Source organism: Pezoporus occidentalis, unplaced genomic scaffold (genome assembly GCF_034315485.1).
Source record: "Pezoporus occidentalis ecotype Australia unplaced genomic scaffold, CSIRO_AGI_Poc_V1 ctg132, whole genome shotgun sequence".
NCBI classification, from domain to species: domain Eukaryota; kingdom Metazoa; phylum Chordata; class Aves; order Psittaciformes; family Psittacidae; genus Pezoporus; species Pezoporus occidentalis.
Window position 1 is genome coordinate 1204713 of NW_026913126.1, and position 14253 is coordinate 1218965.

Here is a 14253-nt window from a genome sequence, read left to right on the forward strand (position 1 = left end):
ACTATATATCTTACACCAAATAACTGGTGTACTTGTTTGGAAAATCTGAATGCTTTATGGCTCAGGCATTAAAACTTTGAACATGGTCTCTTATGGCAACCCTGACATTTAGGGTAAGGATGCCAGACACCACTCTGCAAATTTACATACTCAACATCCCATCTGATTTCTTCCTTCCTTCAGGAGCAGAGAGTCACCACAAGTGCCTTCACTTCCTTTTGTCCTTTTAGGTGTAGATTGTCCACCCTCAGCTTTTAACTCATGGGTAGGATGACTTCACAGAAAGCTCTGGAAAAGGTGTCTGGATTTTTAAAAAGTGCTTGAGAATTTGCTGGTGTTTATATGCAAATAAACTATTTTGTGAACAATGCCTAACAACTAAGGACACTGTCTGTTTTTAGCCTCCTTGTCTTGGTTACTTTGATTGACATGTTTATGAAGACCCAGTTAGCAGAAGGCCACCCAATAGTAGCCAAATGCAGAACTGTTATATAGGAAGCTGATGAGCATTAGTACTTAAAATAGCACTCTCATAATTCATTAGCTAGAGTGGCTAAAAGCATTCATAACTTTGGAGCCTACATTTAGTTTAGTCTCTATCACTTAGATTAACTTTAATAGAGAGGACATACGCCTTTAAAATTACTTCATTGAAGCAACTGGAACATGGAATATACGTGACACATTGTTCCTGAAATAAAACAGAAACTTGCCTCCAGTAGTGTTTACTATGTGGTAAGCACTTTTCAAACACACAACAGAAAATACCTGCTCAGGCAACATCAATTAAAGAATTCACCATTGCAGAATGCACTCAAAACACACTAAAACTTAAAAAAGCAAACTAAAATAACAATGATAATTAAAAAAGCAAACAAAATTGTCATTTGCTTTTGCTAAGGAGTTTCTGAGATGTGAGGAGGCGTACTTCAGGAAAGCAAATGGCACTTCACCTCACTGCTTATATAAGATAAAAACATATTTACAGTATTTTAATGACCAAATTTTCATGCATAATACTTTTATTACCTTCCCTCCTCAAATCCATTAGCTTAAAAAAAACATCCTGCACAACTTACAACTAAGAGCTGAAACAGCAAGTTTAACTCAGTTCTGTGCTGTGTTCAGATCATTAAACATTCTTGTATGTGCAATCAGTGACTGTGAGTTTGCATGGGCTTACATAGTTCAGAGAGAATTTCAGCTCTAAATCAAAGTTCAGGCAACTGCTGTGAAGCCATGTAGTCTAGGTAGCACCAAATGTGGAACAAACATACAAGCATACTATTTTAGTTGTATACATCACACAACCAAAAAACATGCACTGGTACATTCAGATGGAAACTGCGGTCATTAAGAACTACAATAAACATTATTTTTCAAATATATGATATTTATGGTTTGCTAACTTTACAGTTACTGCTACTGTCAACAGAAATTTCACTCAAGTGATTCTGACAAGACCAGATATCAAGATCTTTATATATGGTTTCCCTCTGATCAGGGAAAAAATGTAAAAGTCCTTCTAACTCATTCACCCACAGTATTAAACAGCATTATTTCAACTGGATTTTATGATGACTCATCATAATATGTTTGGTTTTATATAAGCAGTGAAACTGTTAACACCACTAACAATTGAAATATCAGTTCCAGTACAGCTGGAATAAAGTTAAGTAAACAAGGCTATTGACAAGCTGCTGTTTCAAGCTCTGCAAATATAGAGCAGAAGCGTCTCACATGGCAATTTCAGTTACATTTTCCATTTTTTTTTTGACAACCGTTGTAACTAGAGAGTCTCTCCAAAATGAAGTTTAAACTCTAGGGAACAACTGAGAAATATCTTTTCAGACCCTAAATGATTTCTTGAGAGGCATCCCTTGCGGTTTGGAAGGCATCATTATAAGATATCTTCTACAAATTATATTACAATAATTTATTTCTCTTAATATAATTAAAATATTAAAATAATTTTATTTATCCTAATAAAATTCCAGAGGTACACTGCAAAAAAAGAACAAAGTAAAAATAATGTAATAAAATAACATATCTTTTCTTTCAGACATTAACATCAGAAGAGAAAACTACCATTCTTTTACTTTCTGATTGCCAACTATTGGAGAACAAAATAACACTTCTAGGTCGTCCTCATATAATCTAGTTTTTAGCTATCACTAGTTTCAATGTTGGAGTTAAACTCTCAAAGACTGCTGATCGGCATACAAACAGATTTTTTTCCCATAGTTCTGCTTTGTTGCTTCCATGTTTCTTCTGTCAGTTTGTCTATAAAGCTCTAATTCTAGCAACCTACCAGAATGCTGGCAAACTTGTACAGGTGGCATTAAGCTATTATCTTTTCCCTATCAAAATCTCTAGCATGACCTTTCTGGGAATGACAGAATGACATTAAAATACGAACAATCAGCATGTGTGTATGCACATGCTATTACTGAAAATAAAGATAGCAGTAGGCAATGTAATTCCAGAACATATCCACAAAGAATGCAGTCTAAGCAGAGACCTCTTCTGCACTTATCTTGAATGAGCTCTTACTGAAATCTGCTAATGGGTTCTGATAATCTATTATTTATTGCAGCAGACTCTAATAGAAGTCTTAGCAGAGGAGTCTCCTGTGTTTACTACACTTTCATCTAAAATCCCTCACAAGTGACCGAAATGTGGCACATTTAACTGCAAGTACAATTTCTTCTGGTTGCAGTTATTTCATTTCTACTTGCTTTTAAAAAACAAAACCCTTCTTACACCCCCAAACACGCAGCTTTACCTGCTTTCATTTAACCTGGTGCATGGTTATATTGGTCTTATAGAAAGCTGGGCTTGAGGACATACCTCCATGTTATACTTTTCCACTGTCCTTCTCAAAGGATCCACAACCTGCCAGCAAATCAGGATGCAAAGATCAATCAGTAGCATCCCTCCAACTATCACCAGTAGCTTCTGGTCTTTAATGATCTGGAGAGACAAAAAAAAAAAAAAAGAAAAAAAAGGGGGGGAGATTCCCATGAGCCATAGACAGATCCCTGTACAGCTTTATTCCTATATAGGGAGAAAAACACAGGTTGCTAACAAAATGGTTTTTAACAATGAACAAAGAAAAGTTTCAGAAATATCAAAAGATGAAAGCAAGAAGACACAAATTATTTCTGTTTGTTTCACGGTTATTAGAAGTATCTAAAGTGCATTCTGATTTCTAAAAAGAAATTGGGAGGACTCTTAAATATTAATATTGAGGTCCAAGTTTAATATTAACTCCTGGAAAGTAAAAAAAAAACAAAACTATTCTAGAGAGCCACTACTGTGATTATGTATGCAAATGTGGAAACGTGTTCAGTACATTTCTCAGAGTAGTAGGAGTTGAGATAGTTTTCACTAAGATTTACAGTGTTCATTTCTTCATAACTTTCTTGGATGTAGAAAACACACTTGCAAGGTATTAAAAGATAAGTTCATTTTTGAGGTTTTGTGTGTGTGTGTTTAACATTTGCCTGTTACCCAGGGAGCAGAAAGGGATGATATATGCTTTCTATTTTACAAAGGTTAGACACTTCTATGCTCATGCAACTTAAAAAGTTTTCATTTTTGCATGGATTTTAGGCTTAAAAAGGAAAATAAGAGTTGCTAGCAAAAATAACAAGCCAAACCATGTATTACAGTCTTGCATAGCTGCATGCAATCCCAAATTATTGCTACTGTTATACACATAGCAACACAGAAAAAGTACACTGCAAGTATAGTATTTCAGTTGCAAAGTTGTAAGCATATTCAAATATCAGGCTTAAATTAACTTTGTCAGTCCTTTTGTGCCTACATTCATGTTTTTTAAACTAATACGTACTTCTATTGCAAATGAACACTCATCTAATATTCAAAAAATATTGCCAGATTGTTTTAAAATGGACAAACATGCATATTTTCCCTAGTTTTGGTTCTCAGAAACAGCTGGTTTAATCCAAATGAAATACTAAAAAATATTAAGCCTGAGCAGCTTAATGAAACTGTGATCAATTCAATTTGATAAACTTGCTAGAATTTTGAAAATGCATTATAAACCCAGAAGTGTCAGCTAATCTTAATACAGGAGAGGCTGGTATTCCTGCCTAGAATAAATTATATTTGCACCAAATTCCTATCAAGCTTAAGGAATTGATAAAAATTAATACAACTGGAAATAACATAAAAGGAGCTTTAGAAAATTTGTTTTTCATATTACTCACTGAGATATATTTTCTTTTTTATTTTGAAAGATGTTTCTGCAATATTGTGCACTGCTTTGTGTTAATCTCCTAGTTTCTTCTATAAATCATTTGGCGTACACTTAAGCGTAAAACAAAGGCTTGCAATCAGAATGACTTAGAGGACGACGCATTATTTTCATTTCCTGAGACCAGGTATTTAAATACAAGTAGCTACCATCACCATAAAGAACCAGAAGATCATGCTCTCCACATGTTTGCAGCAGTAATAAAGCAGTACATCCATCTCATCAGAGATAGTATAGGCATGCCTGAAGAGGGCAGGTGAAGGGGAAAGGTGCAGCTTTTCTGGTCTGTCTCACTGATGGGTGGTTTGGGAAGAAGTTCACAAGGAAGAGGTGTCTTAGTGGGAAGTGCAAGGGAAGGAAGACTGTTCCAGTGTGTTTCTTCATTAAGCTAAAAGGAAAGTGGATATTACACAAAGATTCTCAGACATAGTTTGGTCCCTTGACTTCTTCAGGAAAATATTAACTATGCCTAACCTTTCATTTGTTTACCAATCTGCAATCAAAACGGAAAAGGGACTGTTAATCACTCAGGTTCCCCTCTGTAGAAGAAGCCCATCCATTTTTTATTTCTTTTCTAGAGCCTTTAAACAGGATTTAGGTGAGGCATACCTAGTGCTCTTCCTAATATGAGTGGAGATGGGAGAGAATGGAAAAACAAGTTCAAAGAGAATTTGGATTTAGGTAAAATGTAGACACCTCAACCCAAATTTCTTTTTCTCCCTCTTAAATGGATAGGTAATTTATTTTATTGGCATATTCTTAGTCTTTCTTTTCAACTGATAAGGTTTATTTTGCTGAAGTGGGCTGTTTAACCATTGTATGCCTAGCCTCTTTCAACACCCAGCGGGCAGATGCAGAAGCCTTTAAAGGACAATTCATCACATCTATCTTGGGTACAATTTAGGATCAGAGAAATTACTGTTCCAAAACATCTCGCTCTTCTCCCTCACCCCCTCTGAGAGGTTGTGAAGACAATCAACTTCTACTAAACCATGAATTTGAGAAACTTAGAGCTATGTGAAGAAACAGCTTCAGAAACAGAAATGTTTCCCTCTGCTCTACTGAACCATGAAAGTTCCTTGCAAAACACTGAAATATTGGTAATGATGCCTTATCTTTTCTTTCTAATAAAAATAGTGAACATTTTATCTAGCACAGGTAAAACGTGGCAGCTAACCCACTGTATTCCAAATTTGTATGGACTATACTGATAGTGAAAGTAGGGTTACATTAGATGCAGTTTTCCCAACACCTAGAAATACTAATCAAACTTGTACAGTAATGCCAGAAGCAAGACTGAAAGGATCCCATTAAAAGCAGTATTACTGACAACCCAATCACTAGCAGGGTCAAAAAAATCTCATGCCTATTTACCCTTTGCTGCTTTTGTGCATCTTTTATTTGTACCTGACCTTGCAATACTGCAGGTTGATATTCATGTTTTAGTTCATATGTAAGCGTGGCAACCTTTTTGGGCAGCAAATAATTATTAGAATGAAAGAAAGCTGAAAGACAGCAAACAGTGGAGCTCTTCCTTGAATACCTCTTTGAACATTTTTTACTGCATTACATTGTGAATGGCCCTTTCAGGGATAGAAGGGGAGAGATGCATAACAGCAGCTGTCACTAGCAGCAGGTATTATTTATCTTTTACTTCTGCCAGCCAGCCAGGAGGAAGGCAAGCAAAAGAAAGGCCATAAGATAACCTGAGGAAGTGATCTGTGCTTTTGTAATGAGCTCTGCAAAATCCAGTGCTACCAGTGCTGCATGCAGGGTGACCGGGCTGAAAGCAGGGCTCCCAAAGCTGCCTCACACTCTCATCACAACGCTGGTCGGTCCCTGGCAAAACCATTGCAGTAATGCAGCTCTGAAGCACAACTCTTCACCTAAATGTTAGCTTTTCAGACTGAGACATTGGAATTCAACTATTTTTTTCACTTCTGCTAGTGATTAGCAGTTTTTCCTAACATAAATTTGCTCTGACAAATGCTGTTGGGGTATCAGTAGCAGCATTTCTAAAGCCTTGATGATCTCCCCCCGCCACCCTCAGGAAGCCCAGCTTTCCCTCTCCCCAGCCATCACTCCCACCCACAGGCACTCCTTAAGATCAGTACATTCACTCCTTGGGAAACACCAGATGCACTGAAGGAGTCTTGACTCAGATCTTGTGAATTCAACAATTTCTGTCTGACAGAAGAAAGCTATGAGCAACTGAGGCTCCTTACAATCAAATATTCTTCTTTCAGAGGAAGATTCTTATTTTTCCCTTTTCATCTTCCTTCTAGGGTAGAGTAAATCAGCCTTGGGAGAAATGCATGGTAGCTAATAAAATCCATTTTTTGCGAGTGCTCCTGACTCCTTGCTGAAGCCAAGCTCTCTTACAGCAGCTTGTGAGTAATATTTTCTACCATCTGTGATTGGATAGGTGAATCTGTCTCATCCTGGCAGATCTGCCCACTGTTATAAATGCCACTGTTACCAGTCTGGACTATATATCTGGATATGAAGCTATCTGTCCTCAAAACAAATTCACTCAGAAGAGAAATTGGTAGGCCATTTTCTTCTCAGCAACATCACTGTATGAACAAAGAAACATGGACCTTGCAGTTTGATCACAAGAGACATAAAATCTGTCTAAAGTTCTGGGATGAAGTTTTTGCTCATGAAAGTCTTGGGCACTTTCTGGAACTACCATAGGCTGTACTACCTGCCACGGCAACATCAACTGTCCATTTGGTTATAATTTCACAGACCTTTTGTGGGGCTTTTTTTTTAATTTGCTTTCTAAAGCACGTTCATTGTGCCCTGCAGTATCCTATCCTCAACCGGTTGAGGATAAAACAACAATAATTAAACACTAGGCTTGCTTTTTGTAGTTAAGCTGAGGAAAGCTTTCTGTTATCTCTTACATTACTAGAAACCAGCACTGCAAATGTGCATGACCTTACGTATGAAAACTTTCCCTCTTCTCAGGGATGCCACATTACTCTCTGAGTATAAATAGCTCTTAAGCATGGACTGAATAGTTCATTTCCTCCTACCTTTTTTTTAGAGTTAGTCTTTGTTGCCAAGAACTTCACCTCTCTTTTTCAGAATAAAATATCTTTAAATTTAAAGGAAGATCTATTAGCTAACTCTTGGTGCTTTATATGTTTGCTTCTTTGTTTGTTTAATTGAATTCATTGAGGCATAACAAGGCCAGGAGTATTTTTGCATCTATTTATAGGTTTTGAGATAAATTTTTTGTTTGTTTTTTTACTTGAAAAGTTTGGGGTATTTTTTTCTGTTTAAGAAACAGATTCTGTTTTCTCTTGTGTAGATCCACCCTTTCTAGTCTCACTGACAGATATGGCCCTTGCCTTCTGCCACTATCTGGATAAGCATTTAATGTTATTCATCAATTTATTTTTTTTTCCATTTTCCTCAGATGTAATCTCTAGAGATAAACCCTCTTTAAAGGATCTCTCTGTGAAGCTTCATAGACCTTATTTCATTAAATGAATAGCACTGACAGCAATTATTGAAGCCCTCAGAGTTTCAGGGAAAAAATTATGAAGTCTGCAAGGCTGGGGAAAAGGGGCCATACAACCACTCTCAAGCTCAGGATATTCTCACCATTGCATAAACTACCCTTTCATTTCTCTCAGTATGATTAGTAGGCATCTCAGGATTGCTCTCCTACATTTAGTAGGTCAGCACAAGTAGGATGGTGCCATGAGGCTGATGATACAGAATCAGTGGTAGATTGGTGAACTTTGACATATGTGGGCCTAGAGAAATATCTATCTTTGAATTATTAAAGCCATTAATATTTTATAAAACCATTCTGTAATACATTCTTAATTTCTATTGTGTAATGGAATGAGGAAAAAGGACTATTGAAAACACATTATGCATTGTTCCTAATAACACCACAATGTTTTTTTCAACAGCTATTACGAGTATGTCTTATTATAGGTTCTATGATTAGTATTGGGAACACTTTTCACACTACAATTACATTAGTTTTAATGACTGAATGCTTATATTTTAAAAAGCATATTTTGTAGTTGCTAGCATTATTGACCAGTAAGTCTCTGGTAGTAAAAATGTAAGCTTAAGACATTTTACTCTTTTAGAGGTATTTTAATTAATTTTGATTAATTATTTTAATTAACTTGAATTAATTTTAATTGATTTGTATATCTACTTACAAATTAAAAAATGAATTTGTTTTCTGTGAGGATCTATGGTGACCCCTGCAGTCTGAGAACTTGACGATTGCCACTGCTTTCCAGGATAGTGGAGTGCAAGGTATACTACTAATAATAGACAATTAGATATGATCAAAAAGGTGGTTTTGATAATTAAATAGCTACAATCACTAGCCTGCTAAAGCACATATTTCTAGAATGTCTCTTTTCTGACTCATGCTCGGGATAATTGAAAGGCGTTTTTGGGCAGGCTCACTCTCTCAGTTACTGCATTGCAAATGTGGACGTGCTGAGTCTATGCCTTGCTGCCTGGAGAATTTATCCAATTAAAAGACACTTCCAATTCATATAAAAGAAAGGGGGAATATCCTATGGGTATGTTCCCTAAGGGGAGCAGAAGACAGAAACTACAGAAATTAGAGAATGTGACAAATTCAGTGGCAGCTTAAAAAATTATAAAAATCTTCATATTTGAAAGCCTGAGCCTCTATTCTGGCTACAATGCATTAGAGAATTGGAGAGATGACTGTTTTACTAACATTGCTAATTCAACCATAAGGAGCACATAGAGTTATAAAACTTGGCTAGTTTCACAAAATTCTCTTGAAAGAAGAAAAATGAAAATCACTGTAGTCTTAAAAATCAAAATGGCACTAAAGAAATACAACTTGACACCATTAGAACCAATCATTCCTGCTATACAAGGTTTTGGAGTCTTAGAAACAAACCTCAACATAGTGTTAACTTCTTCTCACTACCATAAGTAAAGGAAGATATGCTGCCTCAAGAGAACTGCACATCCCATCAGCACAGCAGGTCAAATTCACGTTTGAGAGAAATGTATCTGCTGAGACCAAGATTCCATGGGCCATAAGTGTGGAGGAATTTCTACCAGGGATGTGAATTCTCATCTTTAGTGCTAAAAAGGATCCCATCTTCAGGAAAAAAATGCACAAAGGATTTGAATGTTGTGGAAGAAATATTCTGATTTTGTTTGAGATAACATTAAAATACCTAGACTTTAATATTTTCTTTAATGAACAATTCTATGGGAAAGCATACTGAATCGTTACCAAATAGCTGGGGACATCAATGCACTTGATTACATTTACAATCCAATTTCAAGCTATTCAGGAATAAATTGCCTCATACTGTAGAGAGACATGTTCTTTATTTCTCTGTCATCCATTAGTCTCATAATACATAGAAATTATGGTTGTAGAACAATTTATGAGCAGTTATATTTTGCACAGTTTTCGTTGTTTCCATTGCTACTGAGGTTTTGCCTTATCAAACTGTACCATGCAGAAATTTATACATAAATCACTTCAAAAGCATATTTTACTCCTAGGTGTACAGTTTATTAGATCAACTTCTTTCTGTGACATGAGCTTGAGATTTATCTCCACGATCCACATTTATATGAATGTAAATTTTAGAAATGTGATTCCTATTGTTCCCTGCCTAGCATTTTGGCTGATTAGCTCTTATGAAAAACAGGATGCTTATTTTACATCTAAATATGGATTCTAGGATTACACTGACTATTTTTGAAGTTTTGGGCTTAAAATATATAGTTAGAACTATTTCGGGGAAAAAATTATTAAATAATCAGATTTCCATTTATATCACTTTAGAAAGTACTATATGTATATTAATAAGACATGAAGCTTTACCTGAATAATTTACACTGCACTGTAAGTATTATGGATTACTTGGTCCAGTGGTAAATGTTCATAATGAAAAAAAAGGCTCCCAAACATAAGCAAATTTCAAATCTCTGTTATCTTTCTTATGCTCAAAGACTGAACAATAATGCTGAACATTTGTTTAGGTATCCATATGCTGGTTCATTTTCAGCAGATGGTGCCTAATAGATTGTTGCACTGTTGATATGGTTACCCAAAGCACATTTTTGGATCCTGACACATCTCCTTTTCAGACTTATGATCTCTCATAAATACTTAGTGAAATACATGTGTATCCTAGGGGAAATCCAGCGTATAGCTTTTTGTTGTACACACAAAAACCTCTAGCTAGATTGAAAAAAAATGTCCTGGAGGAATATAAATATTTACAGTCTGAAAACTGACCTGGAAAAATATTTTATAGCAGTAATTACAGAAAGAACTAATGAGGTAATATGAACTACGTTTATGCTAATACAGAATTACACCTACAAAGGCATATAAGTGAGTAAATAAGATATGGCCTGTGAGGTTCTGACTTAAACCTTAAACAATATAATCTGAAAAACTTTCCTTCATCTATTTTTAAACTATTAAGATAGTAAGTAACTTTTTAAAGACCTCTTTAGGACTTTTGTGAAAAAGATTATAAATTGCAATAAATTCTAAATTCCATTGGTGGCTTGAAAAGCCTATAAAAAAATTTACAACTAGAGATTAAACTCATCTTATAAACTTAGTCACAGAGGTTTAAAAATGAGGGATGGGGATAGCAATAAACAGAGCCGAGTTGTGAAGAGAAGGCTGCTACACATAAGCTTGTAATCATTTGGCCTCCAGCTGTTTTCTTCTCAAAGCTTCTTCAGGGGATGCTGTGCCATTGCAGCTACTGATGGCTTCCCCGAAACTGGTTCTGCAGGGTGATAGCACACAGCCAGCTGCTTCCTATCCCGAATAGAGGGGTCAGGACTGGGTGCTGCTCAGAGCAACCCACATGCCCCATACTCCAGAAAGAGCATGGATGATCTCTTACCCTTCCCAGTCTTCCATGTGCCTCAGCTTATGGACCATAAAGTATATGGATTAGGGAGGCTGGGTGGACAAATTTGTGTTAAAAAAATGGAGTGCGAAGGCAATGAGGTTAAAAGTTTGAGAATTCCTGCACTGCTTCATTCAGGTAATAAATCAGCTTCCCAATAAACAAGTGCTATCCTTTTCTGGAAACAGTACTCATAGAGACTTCTAAGCATAACAATTATGGCAATTATTTCTCTTCATGTTGGTGCTTAACTGTCTTGTACACGAGACCACCTTTCTCAAAACTCCTACTGCCTTCTTCATTATGTGTTTTTTTCTGGTTTAAGTGAAAACTACTGCAACAGAAGACTGCCTCTTTTATTACCCTTTTCTATTGCATGGCCAGAGCAGGCTGATTGTGCCTGGTCCATGACACTGGTATCCTGTAGGAAACTAAGGCTGCACTAGTGTCCTAATAATGCACATGGGGAAACAAACATATACTTCTAGAGATCCTAGCAAGCTGTAGGTTTTCAATTATTAACTTCTTATCCACAACATAAGCCTTTTAACATTTTCATGAACCCATTCTTTTTAAAGAAAATTAAAAGAAAGAGAATTCAATTACAGAGAGCTGCACTCATCAGCAAAAGAAACCTTTAGATCTTTGCACACCTCATCAGCTGGAACTAAAAGAGTAACCAGCAGCTATCATGAGCTGTACAACAGCATAATGGGACAACAAGGCACATATTTTGCCTCTAGGTTTTGCAGATACATAGTAATAGAAAAAAGAACAGTAAAACTCTAAAATCCTGTGTTCAGTTTCTATGCTTTGCCCAGACTTCTGCGCAACCATTCTGGCCAGTCCTAATTTCAACTTTTTCCTGCCTGCTATTCCTTTTCCATTCCTATGTTACTTTCCCAGTCTATGTCCCTACTTTTCAGCTCTACCATTCTGCCTCAAAATTACAATCTTAATCTAATTTTAAATCAGAACTAGTCCCTCAGCGAGAGTTTGCCACTTGAATCCCAAACTCAGGCCCTACATCCCACCATACACAGCTTTTTTGAGGACTTCTTACAACCCTTCCTGCCCCATTCAACTCTTTGCTGGCTTTCAGTTTTCCTTTAACTCTCTGGGAATTCCAAATTCAGTTCCCTCTTCAACTCTTTCTCACTGTCTATAATCCCAAGTTTTTCCCTATTCTTTTTATCTGGACAGGCTCCCGTTCCCTCCAAAGCCCTTAGCAGCTAATCTGATTTCTCATTCTCAGTCTCTCCTCTGCTCCTGACCCCTTGGCCCTGTGGTTCCTTTTCAGTGCCAGACTCCCTTCACCCTTCTAATGTCAACAAAGTAGGCTGTACAATCTCCTATCTGTCTCTGGAGTGCCTGAAGACCACAGCTCCCTTCAGAAGTCTTTTAAGGACTTATTAGACTGAATTTAAGAAAATAAGTTTCCCAGACTGCAGCCTGATAGGCATAGCTAAGTCAGGCTGGACTGATAAGTCATTTTTCTGTGCTGCTTTCTAAGTCTGTGATAGTACCAATATCTCAATACTTGTTCAAGCTCTTTAACTCCTTCTCATCTGTGAGAACTCTACAGTCACATTGTAAATTTATGAACAGAGAAAGGCTTACGAAATATCATCGATGAGCTGAATAATGTTGGCAAAACTACAGCAATCTTAAAAAAAGATGCTATGACATATCCGTTGTGCAATTATATTCTCTATTTACCTTGTAACAACTGTCAACATAAAGACATATGCCACCAGAAGTCTACAATGGTAGTAGCAACTGATTAGATTGACAATATTTTCAGTGAAAATTAAACATAAACCATCCCTTTCCTGAGGTCATAGTTAAAGAACTAAGTACAAGTAGACAGAGGTTGAATGTATTATGTTAAAGGTAGATGAGCTTATAACAACATCAACTAAGAAGTATTGAACTTTGGAACACAAAGTACAACAAGCAACATTGTGACCCAGATCACCATGCATTATTGCATTCACTTACAAATGGTCAAATATATGTCTCTGAATAGAATATATAATGTTTATAGAGGCTTTAAATACCACTGCTTTGACTTAATTACTATTCTGGTTATTTATTGAAAGCAAACAGTCTTTATTTGACATACTAGAGTTGTGGAGGAGCAGTCACTATGCAGAGCTGTTTTAATGCTCCCTAAAACCTAAGATACTGCAGTTCCCATCATAAAAGAAGCCTCACAGCTTTCTAAACTTAGGCTAGCCAAGGCTTTCACAGGACAACACATGCTCTCCTGCCACTGATACTCTCCAGTCTCTCCCCTTACCCACGGCCAGTCCTTCTGCTGGCAAGGGGAGCATAGAAGCACTCCCCATCTCTCATTGATGAGAGTGCCCATCCTCTCACTGGGCAGCAGAATATCTTCTGCTGCCTAGAAAACCAACAAAAAGGAGACGTATCAAAACCAGAATTGCACCTCAATTATAAGTGTTACAGTTATTTTTAATACTAATTCCATTCCACTTTCCATTATCTCTATTAACCTTTTTAAAACTAAAAAATAATTTATTTCCCCTACTGATTTTGTCATTTCCATTTGACAAAAATTGATTCCCTTGCACCCCTCTGGATCAGATTCAGCTAGAATTAATACATTTTAATTTGCTTCCTTTGAGCCCTAGCAGGATCAAAAATGGTAACAGAGCTCTGGGAATTTTGTAAAATTTGTCTGTTATTAGCCTGATAACAGAAGGAGTGTATTCTGAATTTTATTGGGTGGGTTTTTTTCCCAATAACAAAGGAGTGGATGTATTAAAGGGTGAAAATGAAAGAGATTTTTGTCAGCTTTGTAACTAGAAGCTAATAAAAATTTTCAACTAATGCAAGACCCTCTAAATCATTTAGTTCCACTTTCCACTGCACTAAAATATAGTGTATTACTATTCATAATTCTATACATTTTCTCACAATGAGAGAGAAATCCACCATCTCTTCACAAAACCATGTTGTACACTTAAGATAAATGCCAATAAAAGTTTGGAAGCAAGATTGCACTGTCTGATGAAGATAAACAGA

At 36.4% G+C, this 14253-nt stretch overlaps 1 protein-coding gene across 3 annotated transcripts in view; it reads right to left on the minus strand.

Annotated features, from left to right (window-relative positions):
- The window catches only part of GABBR2 (gamma-aminobutyric acid type B receptor subunit 2), a 448751-nt gene that overhangs the window by 125404 nt on the left and 309094 nt on the right, over positions 1 to 14253 (minus strand). For all 3 annotated transcript variants that reach the window (XM_062608972.1, XM_062608975.1, XM_062608974.1), the window contains one exon: positions 2851 to 2973. In XM_062608972.1, coding sequence (XP_062464956.1) covers positions 2851 to 2973 — 123 coding nt within the window. The remainder of the gene's footprint in view (positions 1 to 2850; positions 2974 to 14253) is intronic.